The 17490-nt window shown below is 62.4% G+C and overlaps 1 protein-coding gene across 1 annotated transcript in view; it reads left to right on the top strand.

Moving 5' to 3' along the window:
- The window catches only part of CHCHD6 (coiled-coil-helix-coiled-coil-helix domain containing 6), a 125542-nt gene extending 108726 nt beyond the window's left edge, over nucleotides 1–16816 (top strand). Inside the window, exons 7-8 of the mRNA XM_082664060.1 lie at nucleotides 15635–15770; nucleotides 16662–16816. Of these exons, the coding sequence (XP_082520186.1) occupies nucleotides 15635–15770; nucleotides 16662–16667 (142 nt within the window). The 3' untranslated portion in view covers nucleotides 16668–16816. The remainder of the gene's footprint in view (nucleotides 1–15634; nucleotides 15771–16661) is intronic.
- The last annotated feature ends 674 nt before the right edge of the window (nucleotides 16817–17490 follow it).

The following is a 17490-nucleotide window of genomic DNA, read 5'->3' as shown; positions in this document are numbered from 1 at the left end:
CCGTGAGAGGTTCGTGGTTACGTGTTAGCATCCCGGCAGCCTCCAGACCCCTGGAGGAAAGGCTGCAGGGTCTGAAGGGGCGGGGGCTCCACCCACCCCACCCAGGAGCTCTCTGTCCTGAGGGTCCACCTCCGGAGAAGCGGCGTGTGTGGTACGGGCTGGCCACGTGCCACCCTGGGGCTTCCCTTGCCCTCACTGCACGGCTGTGGGTCCAGGCTGGAGTGGATCCTGGTTGTATCGTCCAGGACAGGCCCTGTGTTCCTGGTGAGGTCAGACCGCAGAGAACCGAGAGCCACTACCCCAAGGCTTCTCCACAGTCCAGTCTCCGGGAAGCTGAGGGTGCAGACCCTGGGCCGTGATTCCTAGGAACTCTTTAAAGTGTCCCCAAGCCGTCACTCCCGCTGTTGCCCCCTGCCCCCACCCAACACACGCACAAATGAGGGGAGGCCGTGAGCCACCGTGTGGAGGCACCCCCGACACCACAGGGCCCGTGGGCAGCGCCTCGCTGGCCGCAGCGCCGTCCTAGCTCGCTGCCACCGCCTGGTCAGCTGGACCGCACTGACCGTCCATGCCGCGCTTCCGGCAGACCGAGCCCCAGCTCCTGCGAGACGCTCCTGGCGGGGTCGTGGCGCTCTGACTCCGGCCGTCCCAGTCTTCTGTGAATTTCCCGCGGTGGATGGACCGCCCTTCAGGCGTCTCGTGAGGACATTGTCCCACTGCCCAGGAGTTTCGCCTGGGCTGACACACGGCTTCCCTCCCCACCTGTCCTGCAGGCGGCCCGACCGGTGAATTGGCTCATAGCAGTCACCTCGGGGTCCTTGGCCCCGGCAGGGCTGGCACTGTCCCCTAGGGCGTCACTGACACAGCCCTGCTTTTGTCAGAGCTGCGCTGAGGGAGTGTGCTGCCCCCTTCTTTCCTTTGACATTGTCTCCTTCGTCAGGTGAACGAGCTTCTCCCTCAGGCAGGTACGAATTTCTAAATATGGGTTAGAAATATAAAATGGTTTAAAAGTAAAAAATACGGTCACCTCGGTCCTAGATGAGAAAAATGTGTTTATGACACATGGTTCCTTGTTTGAAGGACACGACTGCTCAGATCTGAGAGTCGTTTTGGGAAGAGCATGTATCTTGAACGTGGCTCTGGGGTTCCCAGGTGACTGCGTGTCCCCCACCGTGTCCTGGGTGATGCAGGATGCCAGCCGCAGCCGTCGGCGCTGTTTCCGCCTGGATCTTGGTTTCTGGTGGCAGGACGGCAGTGTTGGCGTGAAGCAGCGGGGGCCCTGGTCTCCCTGTGATGCCCCTTCCTCTGTGCCTCTCACTCTTCAGAGCCCCCCTCCCTCCGTCCAGGGACCGGGCATTGAGGCCCAGCACAGCCTGTGCCACGCTGACCACTAGGTGAGCTTGAGCCAGGTATGAGCACTCCCAGGCAGGCAGCCCCATCCGCCCTGACCCAGTCTCACGATGTCAAGTCCTCCAGACGCTGACCTACAGGGTAACTAGTCCTCAGGGCCCCGGCTGAGATCCCAGAAGGAGGGCAACACCGCTCGGTGAAACAAGGTGCGGCCACGTCTGGGGCCTGGCTGGAGGGTGTAGGGCGGGAACCATGGTGACAAAAGGCCTTTGCTCTCAGGGTTTGTTGCTGTAGCTTCTGTGTATCAGCTCAAAACCATGTGCAGCTCAGTCCAAATGCCTATTTAAGCAAAGGCCAAACGTCTGGTTGAAGCTAGAACAGGAAAAATAGGGTTTTTACAATACAAAGCTTGCCATTTGTCTTGGATATAAAATTTATGACCCTTTCCGTATGGTAAAAATGAGCAGGGAAGCTGTGTTCATTTCTTCAAAGGTAGCAGAACGCATCTTGAGGAATTAAGAAAAATTACGAAGGGTGATTGTGCAGCATAGCACGTCTCTAACACAGATTAAACGGAACCGTTTGGGAGGGAAAATGCATTCCAGAGAGGGCCGAACAGTGCTGGGTCGGGTGGGGACACTGGGCTCCGGCTTTCGCTTGGGGCCGACGTGGCAGGAAGTTGCCGGTGCTAGGCCCGGGAGCCCGCGTAGATTCCACGTCAGGAAGGCCTGGGCCCCTCCCGTGCGCTGTGTGTGTGCTTGGCCTGTGCAGAGTGGGTCACACACGACACCTCGCACGGTGAGCCCAGCCGGAGCGGGGACCGCAGCTCCTGTGGGCTTGCGAGGCAGACGGGAGGGAGGCCCTGCACTCAGCGGATGCTGCCTGTGGCCCAGGCACCTGGACGATGTCACCTCACTCGTTCTGCGGACAGGATCACGGGGAGTCGTGCTGTGAACGGGCTTCCCAAGGGGACAGCGTCAGTGGTCAGGAGAGGCCCGTTGCCCAGGCTGGTCCTGCCAGCCTCCCGCGTCCGCTGAGTCCACCCGAGGCGAGAGGGCTTGGGTGCCGGGGTCTGGGCCCTTTCTGAAGGCTTGGGAAGCTCTGAACTGATGGGAGTGGCGTGCTTCAGGATGATGGCTCTGGCGGTAGCAGATGAAGTGCGCCGAGCTCAGGCTGCCGTCCTGTCCTTGTACGGCTGATTGCTGCTACAGCCGAGCGTCTGCCCTGATTCACGCTCGTTTCAGCCTGTTGTACCAGCCTGTCTCTCAGTGTGTGTGCTTGCGTGTGCACGGCGGGGCGGGTGCCTGCGCCAGGGGCAAGGAGAGAGGGTGCCCGTGACACCTGTGAAGGCAAGGGTCCCCTCCTTCCCATTCCTGAGCAGCGATGGGACAGGTGGGGTGCCGGAGCCCTACGGCTGGTCCCGTAGCAGACCCACCAGGACACGCGTGCATTCCTTTGACGCTGTGAGCATCTTGATTTCTATTTCAGACTTTTCAGAGAGAAGCGTTTCTTTATTTGCTCCTAATTCAGCAAAGATTTAGCTCCTACTCTGTGCACGTACCCATTTGCTTTGCACTCCACACCCACCTGTCTTCGTCCCCTCTGATTATGTGTGTGTGTGTTCAGATATACGTAATAACTTGCAGTGCACTTGTAGAGTCCATCCAGATCTATGACGTGTGGACGTGGCGTCTGCACATGGTTTGATTTGCTGTTTACTGGAGCATCTTGAAGTCATCAGTGATGAAAGTATCCAGACGATTATGTCTCTTTACAGTTTTTCAAAATGAAAAATAGTTTTGTCTTCTGCTTAGAAAAACGAGACGTGAATATTGTAAAAAATCAAACGAGGCAGAAAAGTATTAAAAAGTTAAAAAAGCCCAGATTTCGCCCTGCTTAAGTTGTGGGGACGTCACTCTGAGCTGAGCACACACACAGTTGGACCTAAGTGGGCTCGTGGAAACGCACGTCACCTCCCTCGTCCGCATTCTGTGGGCCTGTGTCCATGTCGGTAAATGTGCATTTACATGTTCACTTTTAATACCACGTTGTTATTCTGGAGGGTCAGAGTTTATGTAATCGATCACTTACTGATGAATCCTGGGGAGTTTTCTGATCTTTTTTTACCAATGTAATGATAACTGCCACAAATAGGTTTATCTGTCGTCGTGCACTTATTTAAATGCTTGTAGAGGGAATTGTTGGGTCAGAGAACACACACACACACACACACACACACACACACACACACACACACACACACACACACACACACACACACACAGAGTGCATTTATATGTGTATATTTACGTGTTTACATTTTACTTACTGGCTCTCCAGAACAGTGGAGGTCCTGTACCAATTTTCACTCCGAACAGTGATGCTGGACGGTGTCCGTTTCCCCAAGCACAGGATTTTAACAATATTTCTAAAAAACATCTTTGCCAATCTCACAATCAAAACCAAACAAACAAAACCTCTGTTTTTTTTTTTTTGCGGTACGCGGGCCTCTTGCTGCTGTGGCCTCTCCCATTGCGGAGCACAGGCTCCGGACGCGCAGGCTCAGCGGCCATGGCTCACGGGCCCAGCCGCTCCGCGGCATGTGGGATCTTCCCAGACCAGGGCACAAACCCATGTCCCCTGCATCGGCAGGCGGACTCTCAACCAGTGCACCACCAGGGAAGCCCCAAAACCTTTCTTTTTTAAACTTCCTAATTTCTTCCAGGATCAGCGAAGAAACCTTCGCTGATTAAAACCTTCCAGAAATTACTAGCTGTTTGCATTTCTTCTTTTGTGAATTACTTACTTATGGCCTTTGCCCTTTTTTCCTTATTAATTCTTTTTAAAAGGTCTTTGTGTAACAGTGTTATTAACCTTTTATTTCTGTCGTGACTCTTTTTTGAGTTTAATTTTTGCCCTTTGGAAGTTGATGGGGGGATAGGGACCCAGTGCATTTTTGTTGTTGTTAATGTTTCTGTTTGTGACTTAGGTTATATCACAAAGGCCCTCCTTCCCACCATACCCATATTTTTAGGATGAGTACCGCTATGAGTTACTCCCCACTAAGACGTGCTCCACATGACCCCACTGTGGTTTCTTGGGTGTGGGTGTGACGTACAGGTCCACCTTGGTTCTCTCCCAAATGGGGAGCCCTCTGTCCCATCATCAGTGATGTAAAACTCCACCCAATCCTGCGCTAACGTCCTTGGGCCTGTTTCTGGACTCTTTTCTGGGGCCAAGCCTGCACGTTTTAGATATGTATAAAACATACTACGCAGCTACACTAATTTAAAATATTAAATATCCATCAGAGCAAGTTCTTCCAACTTGCTTTTTCAAATGAATTTAGAATCACTTTGTCAAACTTTCCCTCTCCCACTCCCAGCTGGAAAAAAAAAAAGGAAAACCTGGTGGGCTCTTTTTTGGGATAAATACATCCTTTTGAATACATTCAGTCCTCTCAAACTGCCATCCTTATTTTGCCTTATTTTGAAATAATTTCAAACCCATAGAAAGGTCACAAGAATAAGAACACTTGCCTTAAGCCAGGTACCCGATCGGCCACACTAGAGCCTGCCGCGTCCTCACTGCCTCCCTCTAGACAAAAACACTGTCTTTTCCTGACACGGTGACCTGTTGCCGCTAAGTATTCTAGACCACCGTGTACCTCCCAGGACCGTGCTCCGTGACCACACACAGCTCTTCCGGTCGGGAAACCCTCGCTGACTCAGCCGCAGGCCACAGGCACCCACCCCCTCCCCGGCTGCCCGCCGCAGCCCTTTCCTTTCTGGCCCAGGGGTTTGTGCTGCACCTCCGTGACCATCAGTCTCCAGTGGGGACAGTTCCTTGGTCTTTCTCTGTCTCTCGTGACCTTGACAGTCTAAAAGGGTACAGGCCTCTCCTTCTGAAGGGTGACCCCAGCCTGGGTCCGCCCGATGTTTCCTCATGGCCAGCCTCAGGCCGTGCGTTCCTGGCAGGAAGGCCCCCCAAATGGTGCCATGCCCTTCCTGGTGGGTCCCATCCCTCCACTAGGGATGTGGACCGTGACCCGGTCACGGTGGGCCTGCCTGGTCTCTCTGCACAGGCTGTGTCCCCTTGTGCTTGATCCCTGCTCTGTGGGAGCTTCTCCAGGGTGTGTCCAGATCCTGATGCCTCAGCCTCGGCCTCCAGGGACTACTGTCCCCTGAACCAGCCACCACAGTCGGGGCGGCCCATGATGGCTGTTTACTTCCATCGTTTCCTCTACGCTTATGAATCGAATTAAAGGGAGAGTTTCCCTTCTCCCCCGCTGAGGTGTTCGTGTGTTTGTTTATGTTAGGAAAGAGTCAGGGAGTCACAGTGCCTTGTTGGGTTATAATAAATTCCCTCGTTTATGTTGTTGTTCACGTGGCCCAGGATTCTGCCTTCAGACACTCTTCTGTCCTTTCGAGGTGTGGCTTCGCGCTCTGAGCGGCCTTCCCTCTCTGGCACAGGTGCTCCGGCCCCAGCCCTGGGATCAGCCGTCTCCACTGTGCTCTGTTTACTGCGGAGCGGTGCTTAGAAGCCAAGGTCTGGGCGCTGGGCGTGCTCGCTGCTGGCTGTCAGGGTTCCCAGGTGCTCCCGCACAGGCACGCACGTTTCCGTGTGTGAGTTCCCGCACACTTGCGTACGTGCGTCCGAGCACGTCAAGTCCACACGGCTCCCCGGGCTCCGGCACTCGGGCTCTTGCGGCTGCGCCATGTGTGGCGCTCCCTCCTCGGCGGGCCTGGCTCCCTTGTCCTCCACGTGCTACGCGCTCTCTTGCTCCATCACCGGCCTTTTGTGCTCAGTGTGAGCCGCCCTCACCACTGCTCTGGCCGCTTCCCCGCCCTGGGCTGCACCGCCCACTCCCTGCGGCCCCTCCGGCAGGAGGGCGCCCACCCTCGTGCTCTGTGCTCGGTGACTCCAGGCTGACGGGCAGCACAGCCAGCCCAGCACTGCACGGCTGGGGGCCGCGTCCGCCGCCTCCTGGCTTTGTCTCCCTCTCCTCGGGTCTGGTGGCGCCAGGGTCTTGCTGGCCTCCGGGGACCGCAAGCGACTCTGATGCTGCTGAGGGTCAGCTGTGGTTCAGAGCGCAGATTGGGGTTAGGAGGGGGCTGACCGTCCCGGTGCTTCCTGCATGGAGACTCCGGCCCCTCCCCGCCCTCGGCGACGTGTGAGGTGCATGGATGGGTGATGCCCTGAGGCCCTTTGCACCTCTTGCGTCGGCGACAGTGGCCGGGGGTGTGGCCCACAGAGCGAATCAGCCCCAGCGTCCAGAGACGCCCCTCAGAACACCCCGGGTCAGCCAGGAAGAGGCCCCTGCGGTTTCCAAATGTGCTGGGACACCGTAGAGTGGGGGACGGACCTGCGAAGACCGCACCGCGCCAGCTCTGCACTAATCTGTTTCTTCACTGAGATTACGTGTCAGGTTTCAGCTGAGGACACGTCTCTGCGGCTGAGCGGGGGAAGCTGCGTGGCGGGGGGAGGGATAAGGTCTGCTGGGCTGGCGGCGGGCAGGACTTCGGGAAGGGTCTGAGTCAGTGGACGCAGGGGCTGGGTGGGAGGAGGCCCCGGGGAGGCAGTTCCCGTGACGACAGGAGGCCTGTGGGGGCCGGACGCAAGGGCGGGGCAGGACCGGGGTGGGGAGTGCCCAGGGCTCCAGGCTTAGGCTTCATTCCCGTCACAGCGGGGACGAGGGACAGCCCAGCCTCAGAGTCACTGCAGGGAAGGCCCAGGGAGGAGCAGCTGTGCCTGCTCACGTCACCGGGGGTATTTCTGCCTGAGTCTCACCCGACGGCGTCTGTCCCCGTGTCCCCTGTCACCAGAGCACACCACACCACACGCAAACCTCTTTGGGGGCTGGGAAATGCTCCCGTCCTGCACCGAGGCTCATGCTCTCCGCCAGCCTAACTGCCGCGTGTGGAGGGCTGTGTGGTCCGGCCCAGCCCAGAGGGAAGCTCCTTGGTTTGTTGGTTTCCAGTCAACCCTGAGCTCCTGGCTGCTGCGAGGGTCCCACCCCCGGGGCTGGGCACGGGGAGGCTCCCCCAGGAAGTGGAGTCCAGAGGCAGCTGGAGAGCAGGCCCAGGGCCCACCCACAGTCCACAGAGGCAACAGGCGGGACCAGGCAGACATCTGGGCGGTCAGGGGGACACGGTCTCCCTGGGCTGGGTCATCTGCTGAGCTCGGTGTCGGCGGGGACCCTGGACGCAGAGGTAGTAAGCTGGTCCCTGCCCGCGGGGCACTCCCAGTCCAATGGGGCCGCTCCGCGCAGGTTTGGCCCCAGCCGCTGGGCGCCCTTGTAGGTGTGAGCCGTGCCAGCCTCTCGTGGGTGAGCAGAGGGGACACAGTCGATCGGGGACACTTGGCTCCAGTCAGAGGGGCCAGGAGGACGGAGGCTGGCAGGGAGTGCACGCAGGACCTCAGCTCACACGGTGCCGTTGACGGCAGCCTGCCACCGGGACACCAGCCAGCACCCCCCCAGAAGTGGCCCTGTGCGGCGCCTTGAAAGGCGGCCACATCCCGGGGGCTTGGGAGCCAAGGAGCAGCCTGGGGAGTCGCCCTTGCCGTGTCACCCCCGCCGCGGGCGAAGCCTCAGTGTGGCCTCGGCCGCTCCGTGTACTGTGGACCGACAGGCAGGCGTGGACAGGCAGGAGGCCTGAACCAGTGTTTGTGGCACCGTGCTCTTCCTGGGGCCAGGGCTCTGCAGCAGAGGGACGTGGGCTGGGGTCCCTGCGGGGTCTGGGCCTCGGTGAGAACTTACATGAGAACAGGAGGTGCCGGCCCATCCCTGGGCAGCAGGCAAGCGGCCGGGCCTGCACGGGGAGGAGGGGGCACAGCAGGGCTTGGAGAGGCCCCCCAGGTGTGTCACAAGGAGGTGGGGGAGGCAGACCGGGGGGACACCCGCCAGCAGGTGCCGTTGCCCAGGGGACAGGGAGGCCTCGGGGAAGGGAAACCAGAGGATGCTGGCAGACGGGGTCCTGGGGGTCCTCAGGCGCTGCGGCTGCCGCTCCCTCCCCTGGAGCCTCCAGCGCCCTGGCTGCTGAGGGACTGTGAGGGATGGCTCTGCGGCTCCAGTGGTCCTGGTGTGGACCCCAGACCCCCGCGACCCACGCCTCCTTGGGCTGCGTCCACCCGACACGTCTGGTGAACCGGGAGGCTCCTCGGGGGGGACGTGTGCTTCCCCTGTGGCTTTCTCACAAAGGACCAAAGCCAGGAGCAGCCTCCCTGTTCCGTGCACGTGTGCACGGGTGCATGTGTGCGTGCAGTGGCAGTCCCAGGGAGGAATCCTGTCACTGGCTAAGCAGCCATGGGGGCCAGTTTGCGCTTCGTTTCCTCGGGAGCAGAGCTCTGCTAGGCCTGGGCTCCCAGAATAGCTGCCCCCCCCGGGGGGTCCCGTGTGGCCTCTGGCGACGGCGTGTCTCTGGGCCCCACCCGCCCGGGCTGAGTGGCACGTGGTCGGCAGCGGCCAGCGAAGCGGGTCCTCAGCGAGCAGCTGGTCTCGTCAGCCCCTGGGCCCTGGCCAGGCCGCCGCGGAGCCCGCCCCACGGCTCAGCTGGTCCTGACAGAGACGGATGTGCAGCTCCGTGGCACCCGCGCACCTCGCCTCCGAGCCGTGATGGAAAGCCTGCTCTGTGCATTCACCCCGCCAGCGCGTCTCTGAGATGACGTGTCAGGAAGATGTCTAATGGCCCAGTTCCACACCAGCGGTGGTAATGGGAGAAGGCTGAGGTGACGAGATGTCGGTCAGAAGCAGGGCCCACAGAGGGACGTGCTCGACGTCGCGCTCGGGCCTGTGCGCAGCCGGGCTTGTGTGAGCTCGGAGGGGGCCCGGCCCCGCGCTGGCACGGGCGCCCCTGCGCCGCGCTGGCCGGTGTCGGCCCTTCCAGTTGGCAAACTTCTGGCTCCCCTGGCAGCCTGAATCCCATGTGTCTTTTGCTTCTTTTCTGTACCCTTGGTTCTTTCTTCCTTGGAATTTTGGGGGAATTTTCCAAACTTGGCGTGGAGTTAAATGGACGCAGCGTGGAGCCAGATAACCGGGCTCTTATGCTGGCTCCGTGTCTCGCTGTGTGGCCTTGGGCAAGTCACCTAACCCCTCTGACACTGGTGTCCCCACCTGCAGGATGGGCTGCTGTGCCGGGTTAGGACCTGGCAGGGACTGGTCCTCAGAATGACCTGGACCTCAGGCCCGGCCTGAGATGCAACCTGGGACGAAAGGCCTCCCACCTGAGCCATTTACCGTGGAGCCTCTGTCACACAAGATGCGTGTTTCTGTCTGTCAGAAGGTGACTGGTGAGCCGTCTGCCTCCCACTAACTTCTGCCCGTCGGCACTCAGCGCTTTCCTGCATGGCCGGCTGCCTGTTTCCTGGGGCTGCTGTGGCCCACAGCCGGCTCTCTCTGAAGCTGGAGGGCTCCCGGGCGTTTGCTCAGCTTCTGGTGTTGCCGGGAGGCTTGGCGTCCTTGGCCTGTAGGCGCATCACCGCAGCCTCTGCCTCCGGCGTCACGTGGCTTCTCCTCTGGTCTGTGTCCGTGGTCAGTGTCTCTCCTCCTCTTAGGAGGACACCAGCCACGTTGGATCAGGGGCCTCCCTGCCCGATCGTGACCCCGTGCTGACTAACTGTACCTGCCAGGACCCCATCTCCAATCAAGGTCACATTCTGAGTCTCCAGGAAGGGCGTGTCTTGGGGGAGGTGCCCCTACCCGCTGGCCTTCGCGTGCACAGCAGGTTCCCAGGGCCTTGTCTCCACACCTTGCCGCAGACGCCCCTTCTGGGCCGGCACAGACGAGCGTCTCAGCTCTGCCACAGGAGAGCTGAGAGCAGTTCCCAGCCGCGGACCGAGAACTTCAGACGGTGTGAGGGTCCGATTCCCTGGGGCCAGGGCCATGGCCGTGTCTTCCCTGCAGGGGCGTGGTTTCAGCCCTGTCCCTTTCACTGGGCTCCCCCACCCCCCCATGCGGACCACACACCCCCCCGGGGGTAAGGAGGGCAGAGCCGGGAGCGAAGGGGAGATGCTGGGGGCTGCAGAGGGCAGGTCCCTCCCCAGTGGCCTTGGTGGCCTTGCTGTGTGACTCGGGTGAATGACGGGTGAGCATGTGCAGTTGCTGTCTCACGAAGCTGCGTCCCCCTCCGTCCTGGTGCCCTCGCGGCAAGGTGGCAGGGTGGTCCTCCAGGCCACACCCATCATGGGCTCCCCTGCAGCTCCGAGCCGCCCCGGGCCCTGCGCCCTCGTGGGGACAGACTGGCCGCGGACAGGGGACCTCCCGAGTTCAGGAGGGGGAGAGCAGGGCCGGAGAGAAGGGGCAGACGCAGACAGGAGGGACTGCTTAGCACAGGGTCCAGCGAGCTGTAATCACCCCAGAAATGGGTTTGTTAACCTCCTTGGAGTTGCAGAAACCCGTGGGCAGCTTTATGTTCTAGGACAATCAGTGCTTGCAGTGGAGAGGGTGGGCTATGGGGATGTCGGGGACAACGTGCCCAGTGTACGAGGTGCAGGAGGATGAGGGTGTCGGGCCCCTGTGGGCACCCACTGGGCCGCTCGTCCCGCAGTGACCACACCGGCCGTGAGTCTGGTGCAGAACTGTGGGAATAGCGGGGGCCCCACGTGGGGCTCGGGGGCACGCGTGGCGGGAGAGCGCTAGCGGAGCGGAGTCAGGACGAGGCCTCCAGCCTCCAGGGACAGGTGGGCTGCGGTGGGCCCCTGAGCAGGAAGAACCTGTGAGGCTGGACCGGGCGGTGGGAGCAGAGCCCCGGGCAGAGCTTCTGGGAGAGGAGAGCGGACTGGGGGTGGGAGGGCCATGAGTAGAAGTGGTTTGGGTTTGCGGTCTTCCTAGACTCTGCAGAGATGAGTGTGTCTTCAGCAGAGAGTGGAATAGCGAAGGTACGAGAGAGAAGGGCCACTGGGACAGACCACCCAGGTGCTGGGGGAGAGAAGGGGTGGCTGATGGGGGTGGCCTTGGCCCTGCAGAAGGACTCCTCCTCTAGGTAGGAGGCAGGGGTAGTGAGGCTGGGATGCCGAGGAGGGGTGTCTGTGCCCTTAGGGTGCTGGTGGCCCTTGGGGGGCAGGGGGACGAGGAAGCAGACCCCAGACTGAGTGGGGAGTGGCACGGAGAGCTCAGGAGAGCTGGGCCCCAAAGGCCGGAGCACCAGAGGGGGAGGGGGTCCTTCTGGAAGAGTCACTGTGGCCCGGGGGTGGCGCTCTGGGAACCACGCAGAGCTGCAGCGGGCAGGGGGTGCAGAGGAGGCAGGACACGGGCGGGTTTGGCCTCCGCAGGCCTGAGCCAGGGGCCAAGAGGAGCGAGCGAGCGTCCGCGGGGACTGAAGGCCTCGGGGAGGGGGGACGCAGGAGGACGAGCAGTGGCCTCGAGAGCCACCCAGGTGGGGTGGGTCAGGCCCAGGGAGAGAGAGGGCGACCGCCCTGCTGTTTGGGAGCTGCAGGGGATACGTCTGCGGTTTTCGGTTAGATTGCCGGGAAGCAGGAACATTATAGTTAGAAGGTAAGAGGGAGGCATCTATGGGGGGGGGGGCGCGTCTAGAGCGGCTCCCGGTTTCTGACTAGGTAGGTCACTGGAGTGACGGGGACTCCACTCACCAATGGAAACTAGGCGGGAAGTGGGTTCCCTGGCGCTTGCTGGTGAACGTGGTGAGGAATTGGCGGGTTGGGGGTGACGTGCTAGGCTGGAAGTCTCCAGGGAACGGGGGGTGGGGGGTCCAAGCGTTGGAGTTCGGGGTGTATGTTGTTGGGATCGACTGGGGTTGGCCCTGGGGGGAGAAGTTTAGGGTGTTCGGGAGAAAGGAAAGGGAGGAGGGCCCTCTGTGCCCGCGCAGGTGGGGGGGCCGGGGTCCCAGCGCGGGGTGCCTGTCAGTGAGAGCGGCATGGCCGGTCTCCCGAAGCTGGCAGGGGCAGCGGCAGTGGTCCGGAGCGCCCAGGCCAGCTCTTCCCTCTGCCTGGTTGCTGGGCAGTGCTGGTTCCTGGACGGACGGAGGAGAGGGTTGGTTCCTGGCTCGTGTGAGCCTTTCATCACAACTCTCCTTCTGGAAACGTGTCACTCCCACCAGCGGGTAGAGCTCGGTTCACAGGTGGCACTGGGGTCATGGTTTCCATTCCCAGAGGTGGCAACGGTGCCGAGGCCAACTGGCCCGTGTGACACCCTCACTCCCCACAGCGCCTGGTGGTCTCTGGGCCGTCGGAGAAGAGGGCTGGAAGCTAGGTCCCTGAGTACCTGTGACACCACCAGATGGCAGCCGTGTGGGTGTTGAGAACTGACCCCACGAGCCGGTCCTGGTCTGCTGTGCACAGTGGCCCCTCCTCGCCCCCAGACACTGAACTCGCAGCAGCACGTGGCAAAGCCCCCAAAACCTGTGTGCCCCCCACTGGCCCCCAGGGCACCTGCTTGGGGTCTCTTGGCTCCTTGGAGAAGGGGCCCCACGATGGGTGCCTCAAGGTTCCCGGGAAAGGAGCACCGTCGGGCCTGGGTGAGCCGTGAGCTGTGAAGTACCACACCCGGGCCCAGCCCCAAAGCCTCCCGTCGTCACTCTTCTCTGCCAAAGGCCTGCCCCGCTCTCCACCCCCCTCACCCTGCAGGCTCGTGTCTGGCACCTCAGCCCCTCGTGCAGAGGAGGAGAGGCTGGCAAGCAAGGGGAGCTGACCTCTGAGTGGGCCAGAGCCTCCCAGCCGGGAATCCTAACATGTCCCTCAGCTGGGGGCGCGGGGGGGGCAGGGCTTCTCTCCCTCCCTGGAGAGGTCACTGCCCTGGGTACCTTCCAGGCAGCCGATGACGCCTGAGCCGTTCTGCATGCAGTGGACGGGCTTGCCGCGGCCCCAGCTGTGTGACCCAGCCTCGCCTGCTCCCTGCCCCGTGCCGTTCACGGCCCGTTTGCAGGCAGACAGGTGAAATTTCTCGCGGTTGACGTTTTCCTGACACCCTGTCTCCTCGTGTTGTGGCTGACAAACGCCAGCGCAGAGGCGTCCGCAGGCCCACGGGTGACCCTGGTGTGAGGGGCTGGATTCTGCTCGGCCCCTCCCTCTGTTTCTCCTGAACTGGGAGCCCCCTGGGTGCTCTGAGAGGTTTGCCCTCAGAACGCACAGGGGCCCTGGTCCAGGGACCTGAAGACAGAAGGTGGGGGGCAGAGTTAAGAAGCCGCTGCTCTGCCCACTTACAGCCAGCGGGTGAGTCGCTTCCGCCGTCGGTCTGGAGAGCGTGCGGCTCCAGGACGAGCCCCACATCACTGGCCAGGCTGCCGGCCGTCCTGCCCCCGGACGCCTCTTTCCATGAGACCTGCGGCTCCGACAGCTCTGCTGGCCGCACCCTCAAGGGCCGCGGGTGGGGGGCTGTTCGTCGGGAGCGGGGCTGGATGGGAGCTGCTGCTCCAGGGGCCACAGGGCCGGGCGAGCAGGAGGTCTGTGTGGGAGGACGGCTGGCGGGTGCCAGGACGGAGCCCGAAAGATGCGGCCTCGGGGGCTCCCCGCCAAGGGCAGGTGGGACGGAGGAGCCCGGAGGGAAATGCAGAGGGAGCTATTTCCAGGCGAGGGCAGCAGAGAGGAGATGCCCGTCCGGAGGCATTTAGAAGGCCCACCATTGGACGTGTCCGTGGCAGAAGGGTCTTCAACACAGAGGGAGGGGCATCCTGCAAGCACTGGGCAGCCAGGCGGTCACCCCACTACAGCGGCAGATGGAACCCAGTGAGGGGACCCCAGGGCCCGGGAGGAGAGGGTGAGCCTGGGAGCCCGTCTGTTCTCCCGTGCGAAGGTCAGCGCCCAGGAGAGACACGTGTCCTCCTCAGGTAGGAAGCCTCCGAGCCCGTGTGCGCTGTGCAGACAGGAGCAGGGCCGTGTGGCGCTGTAGGGCCGTTGCGTCCCCTGGCTGCGCCCTCAGGACCCAGTGGAATCCTGGGTGGTGGGCAGGGCCTTCGGGGAAAGGGGGCCGTTTCTCCCAGCACAGCCTTGACCTTTGGAGCCGTGGACCTGAGCGCGGGCGTGGCGGCTGCTCCCCACCGCGCCTCCTGCCTGTTCAGCTTGTAAACCCTCAGTTCCGTCCACGCCATGGATCTTGGCTGATCAGGGATTGTCTGGGCGTGGGAGGCGGCGGTGGGAAGGGAGGGGGCTGCAGTGTGTGGTCAGCAGGCCTGAGGACCAAGCCCACGCGCGGGCCCGGAGTCCCGTGGGCATCGCTGCCGGGATGGCGGCGCTGGGCGTGTCAGCCGCAGCTGGGTAACGAGAGCCGCTGAGCCCTCTGTTCCTGGTCTTAACGGATGGATGTGGGAGGCTGAGCCGTGTTAAAACCAGCATTCCAGCCCAGCACCTGCTGCAAGGCTGGACTTTTGAAAGTAGATCCGGGGCCGGGGAGCTGTCGACCTGCAGGCCCCGGGTGACAGGAGCAGGGGTCCTTCCGCTGCCGAGGCCTCCCCGGCGCCCGAGCCTGGGAGGGCAACACGGGGCCCAGGCCTAGCCGCGGCTCCGAGGTTCCTGGTGGACCTGCCAGAAACCACGGAAACCCTGTGAGTGTGTGTCCCGGCGCCCCTGCATCCTAGTGTGGGACCCGGGCCGGCCACCTGCCTCCTCGTCCTCTGCTGCCTGGTTTGGGGTCGGGGCGGGCGGTGAGAGACGGCAACCCCGCCCAGAGCCGCGGGGAGCAGGGGCCTCAACCCGTGAACGCAGGAGCTCGGGGGCGTGAGTGCATGTGCGTGTGTGTATGTGCACGTGTGTGAGTGAGTGTACAGCTGTGTGCACGTGTGTGAGTGTGAGAGGGTGCATGTACAGGGGAGCACGTGTGAGGTCCGGAGAGAGGGGAGGGCGGGAGGGGCAGCGGGCGAGGCGTCAGGAAGAAGACCCTGGTGACCGATGAGAATAAGCTTTATTTCCCTTTTTCATCTTTGTTTCATATTTTTAAAAAGAGAACATAAAATCGTGCTTCAGATGAATACGTTTAGAGTCTAGCTTTAGGTTCTAAACCTATCTTGATGAACAAAGAAAGAAAAAATAGTAAATTCCTCTAAAATGCTGCAGTGATATTCTCTAGGAAGTGAGAGTCTGAACATCTTAGGTTTTTTTTAAACATTTTGTGTTTTTCCAGTTTTCCTCATCATGCATGTATTAGTTTTGAAATCAGAAAAACAGCTTTGGGGGAGACGATGGTGGCCCACACCCGGGCGGGAGGCGCCCTGGAGGCCTTGGGCGGGGGGGGGGTCCCCCGAGGGCCACCTCGGCCCCTCTCTGGGGGGCGACCGGACGCCACGGCCCCCGTGCCTGGCCCGTGGCGCTGCCCCAGACTGCCTCCTCCTCTCCGCAGGCCCCGCAGGGTGGAGCCCGTGTGCTCGGGGCTGCAGGCCCAGATCCTGCGCTGCTACCGCGAGCACCTGCAGGAGGTGCTGCTGTGTGCGGACCTGGCCAAGGCCTACCAGCACTGCGTCGGCTCAGCGCACAAGGTAGGCGTCAGCTGCGGCCTCCCACCCCCCTGGGCTCCGCGGCGGTGGGCGGGGAGGGGTCTGTGGGCGCCGCTAGGCCATGTCCAAGGTCAGCACTGGGTGAAGTCAGGCCCTGCTGTCCAGGGGGGCCACCCGTCCTGACCTCTGTGCAGCGGGGGGTGGAGAGGCCAGGGTTCAGGGTAGGGTCGTGGAAAGGGCCAGGCTGCCCTGTGGAAGGGGGAGAGCTGAGGGGGCAGAGGGCAGCCACTCCTGTGCTGGCCTGACGGGGCCCAGCCTTTGGTGAGTGGAGGTGGTCATGGTGGTCCGGGTGCCACACGCTCCCCAGCCTCACGTTGGGGGCACTGCAGGCTGTCCTAGAGGCCCTGCCCTGAGGCGTGGACCTCCTTCCTGACCCTCCCTGCCAGCTCCCCAAGGTCCCAGGTCCCGCCAGTCTCACCTCAGGAGCCTCCGGCTTTAAAGGGTCCCTGAGAGCACTTTGCTCCTGGGAGCTGCTGGGCAGCAGGGAGGGAGCAGGTCTTAGACGCAAGGCTCCTCCCCAGGGCTGCGGGGCGAGCTCCAGCCCCACGAGGTGCTGTGTCCCACGGGCCAGCGCCTGGGTGTGAGGGCTCTCCAGGCGGTTTCACTCTGAGCTGAGAAGAGAACAGAGGGGAGACCTCGAGGGGCGAAGGAGAGCTGCGTCTCCGGGCAAGACCGTGTGCACAGGGTGCAGGCGGGAGGCCGGCGGGAGGCCGCGGGCACGTGCTGTGTGGGCACCAGGCATGGAGGTGAGGAGGCCGCGTCCAGGCCTGGGGACCCACGGGCTAGGACCCTCTCCACGAAACGGGCCCTCGTGGAGCAGAGCCTGGGGGACACGCACGCTCCTGGGGGCCTGAACTCTGTTCTCCTTTGTAGGGTTGACGCAGGCCCACTCCGGGCCTGGCAGTGACTTGGGGCCTGAAGAGGGGACGCGCCGTGGGACCGCAGTGCAGAGACCGCAGGCGCCGGATGCCCCCATGCTAGAGAAGTAGCGTGTGTGCCCCTGTCCGCAGACAAATAAAGCAGTCGTCCTCGTCTTCAGTCGTGTCTGGGCTGCCAGGCGGGCCTGCTGCTGCCTCCGTGCCCGGAGCGCGGCCCCAGGTCAGGCTGGAGGACGGGCACCCGCCGGCGCCAGTGGGGCAGGCGGGTGCGGGCCTGGCCGCGCCCAGAGCAGGCGGAGGTGCGCGAGGGGAGCAGGTCCTCGTCGGGACGCAGCAGGGGAGCGGGCCAGCTTCCTGACAGGCGGAGCTTGAGTCCAGCGCCGGGTGGAGGGCTCCGGGGCAGCCAGAGGCTGGGAGAGAGGGGGCCCAGATGGGGGCCGGGGGCGGGGCACTGACCGTGCACAGAGAGTACAGCTGGGGCGCAGGGCCGGGGGTGGGTGCCAGGCCGGGAGGAGGTGCTCCTGAGGGACCAGCGCAGTCCAGTCCCTCTGAGGGGTGTCGCCTTGGCCTTGGGGGTAGGTGGGCTCAAGTGGAGAGGCTTGCAGACACCTGGGGTCCTGAGTGACCCTCGGGGTCCGGCGGTGGGTCCGGGGCCAGAGCAGGCCGAGCCTCAGGCGCTGGAGCTGGCAGGACTGGACCTCACTGGGCAAGGGGAGGACCTGGGTGGTTTCTGGGTGTTTGGCTTGGGTGCTGGTGATTCTGCAGACTGAGCAAGGGATGCGGCTCGAGAAGGGCAGGTGACGGGATGCGGCTCGAGAAGGGCG

This window comes from Grampus griseus (assembly GCF_964374135.1).
Source record: "Grampus griseus genome assembly, chromosome: 10".
Taxonomy (NCBI): Eukaryota; Metazoa; Chordata; class Mammalia; order Artiodactyla; family Delphinidae; genus Grampus; species Grampus griseus.
The sequence above is the reverse complement of the archived record's forward strand: the minus strand, read 5'-3'. Positions and strand labels throughout refer to the sequence as shown.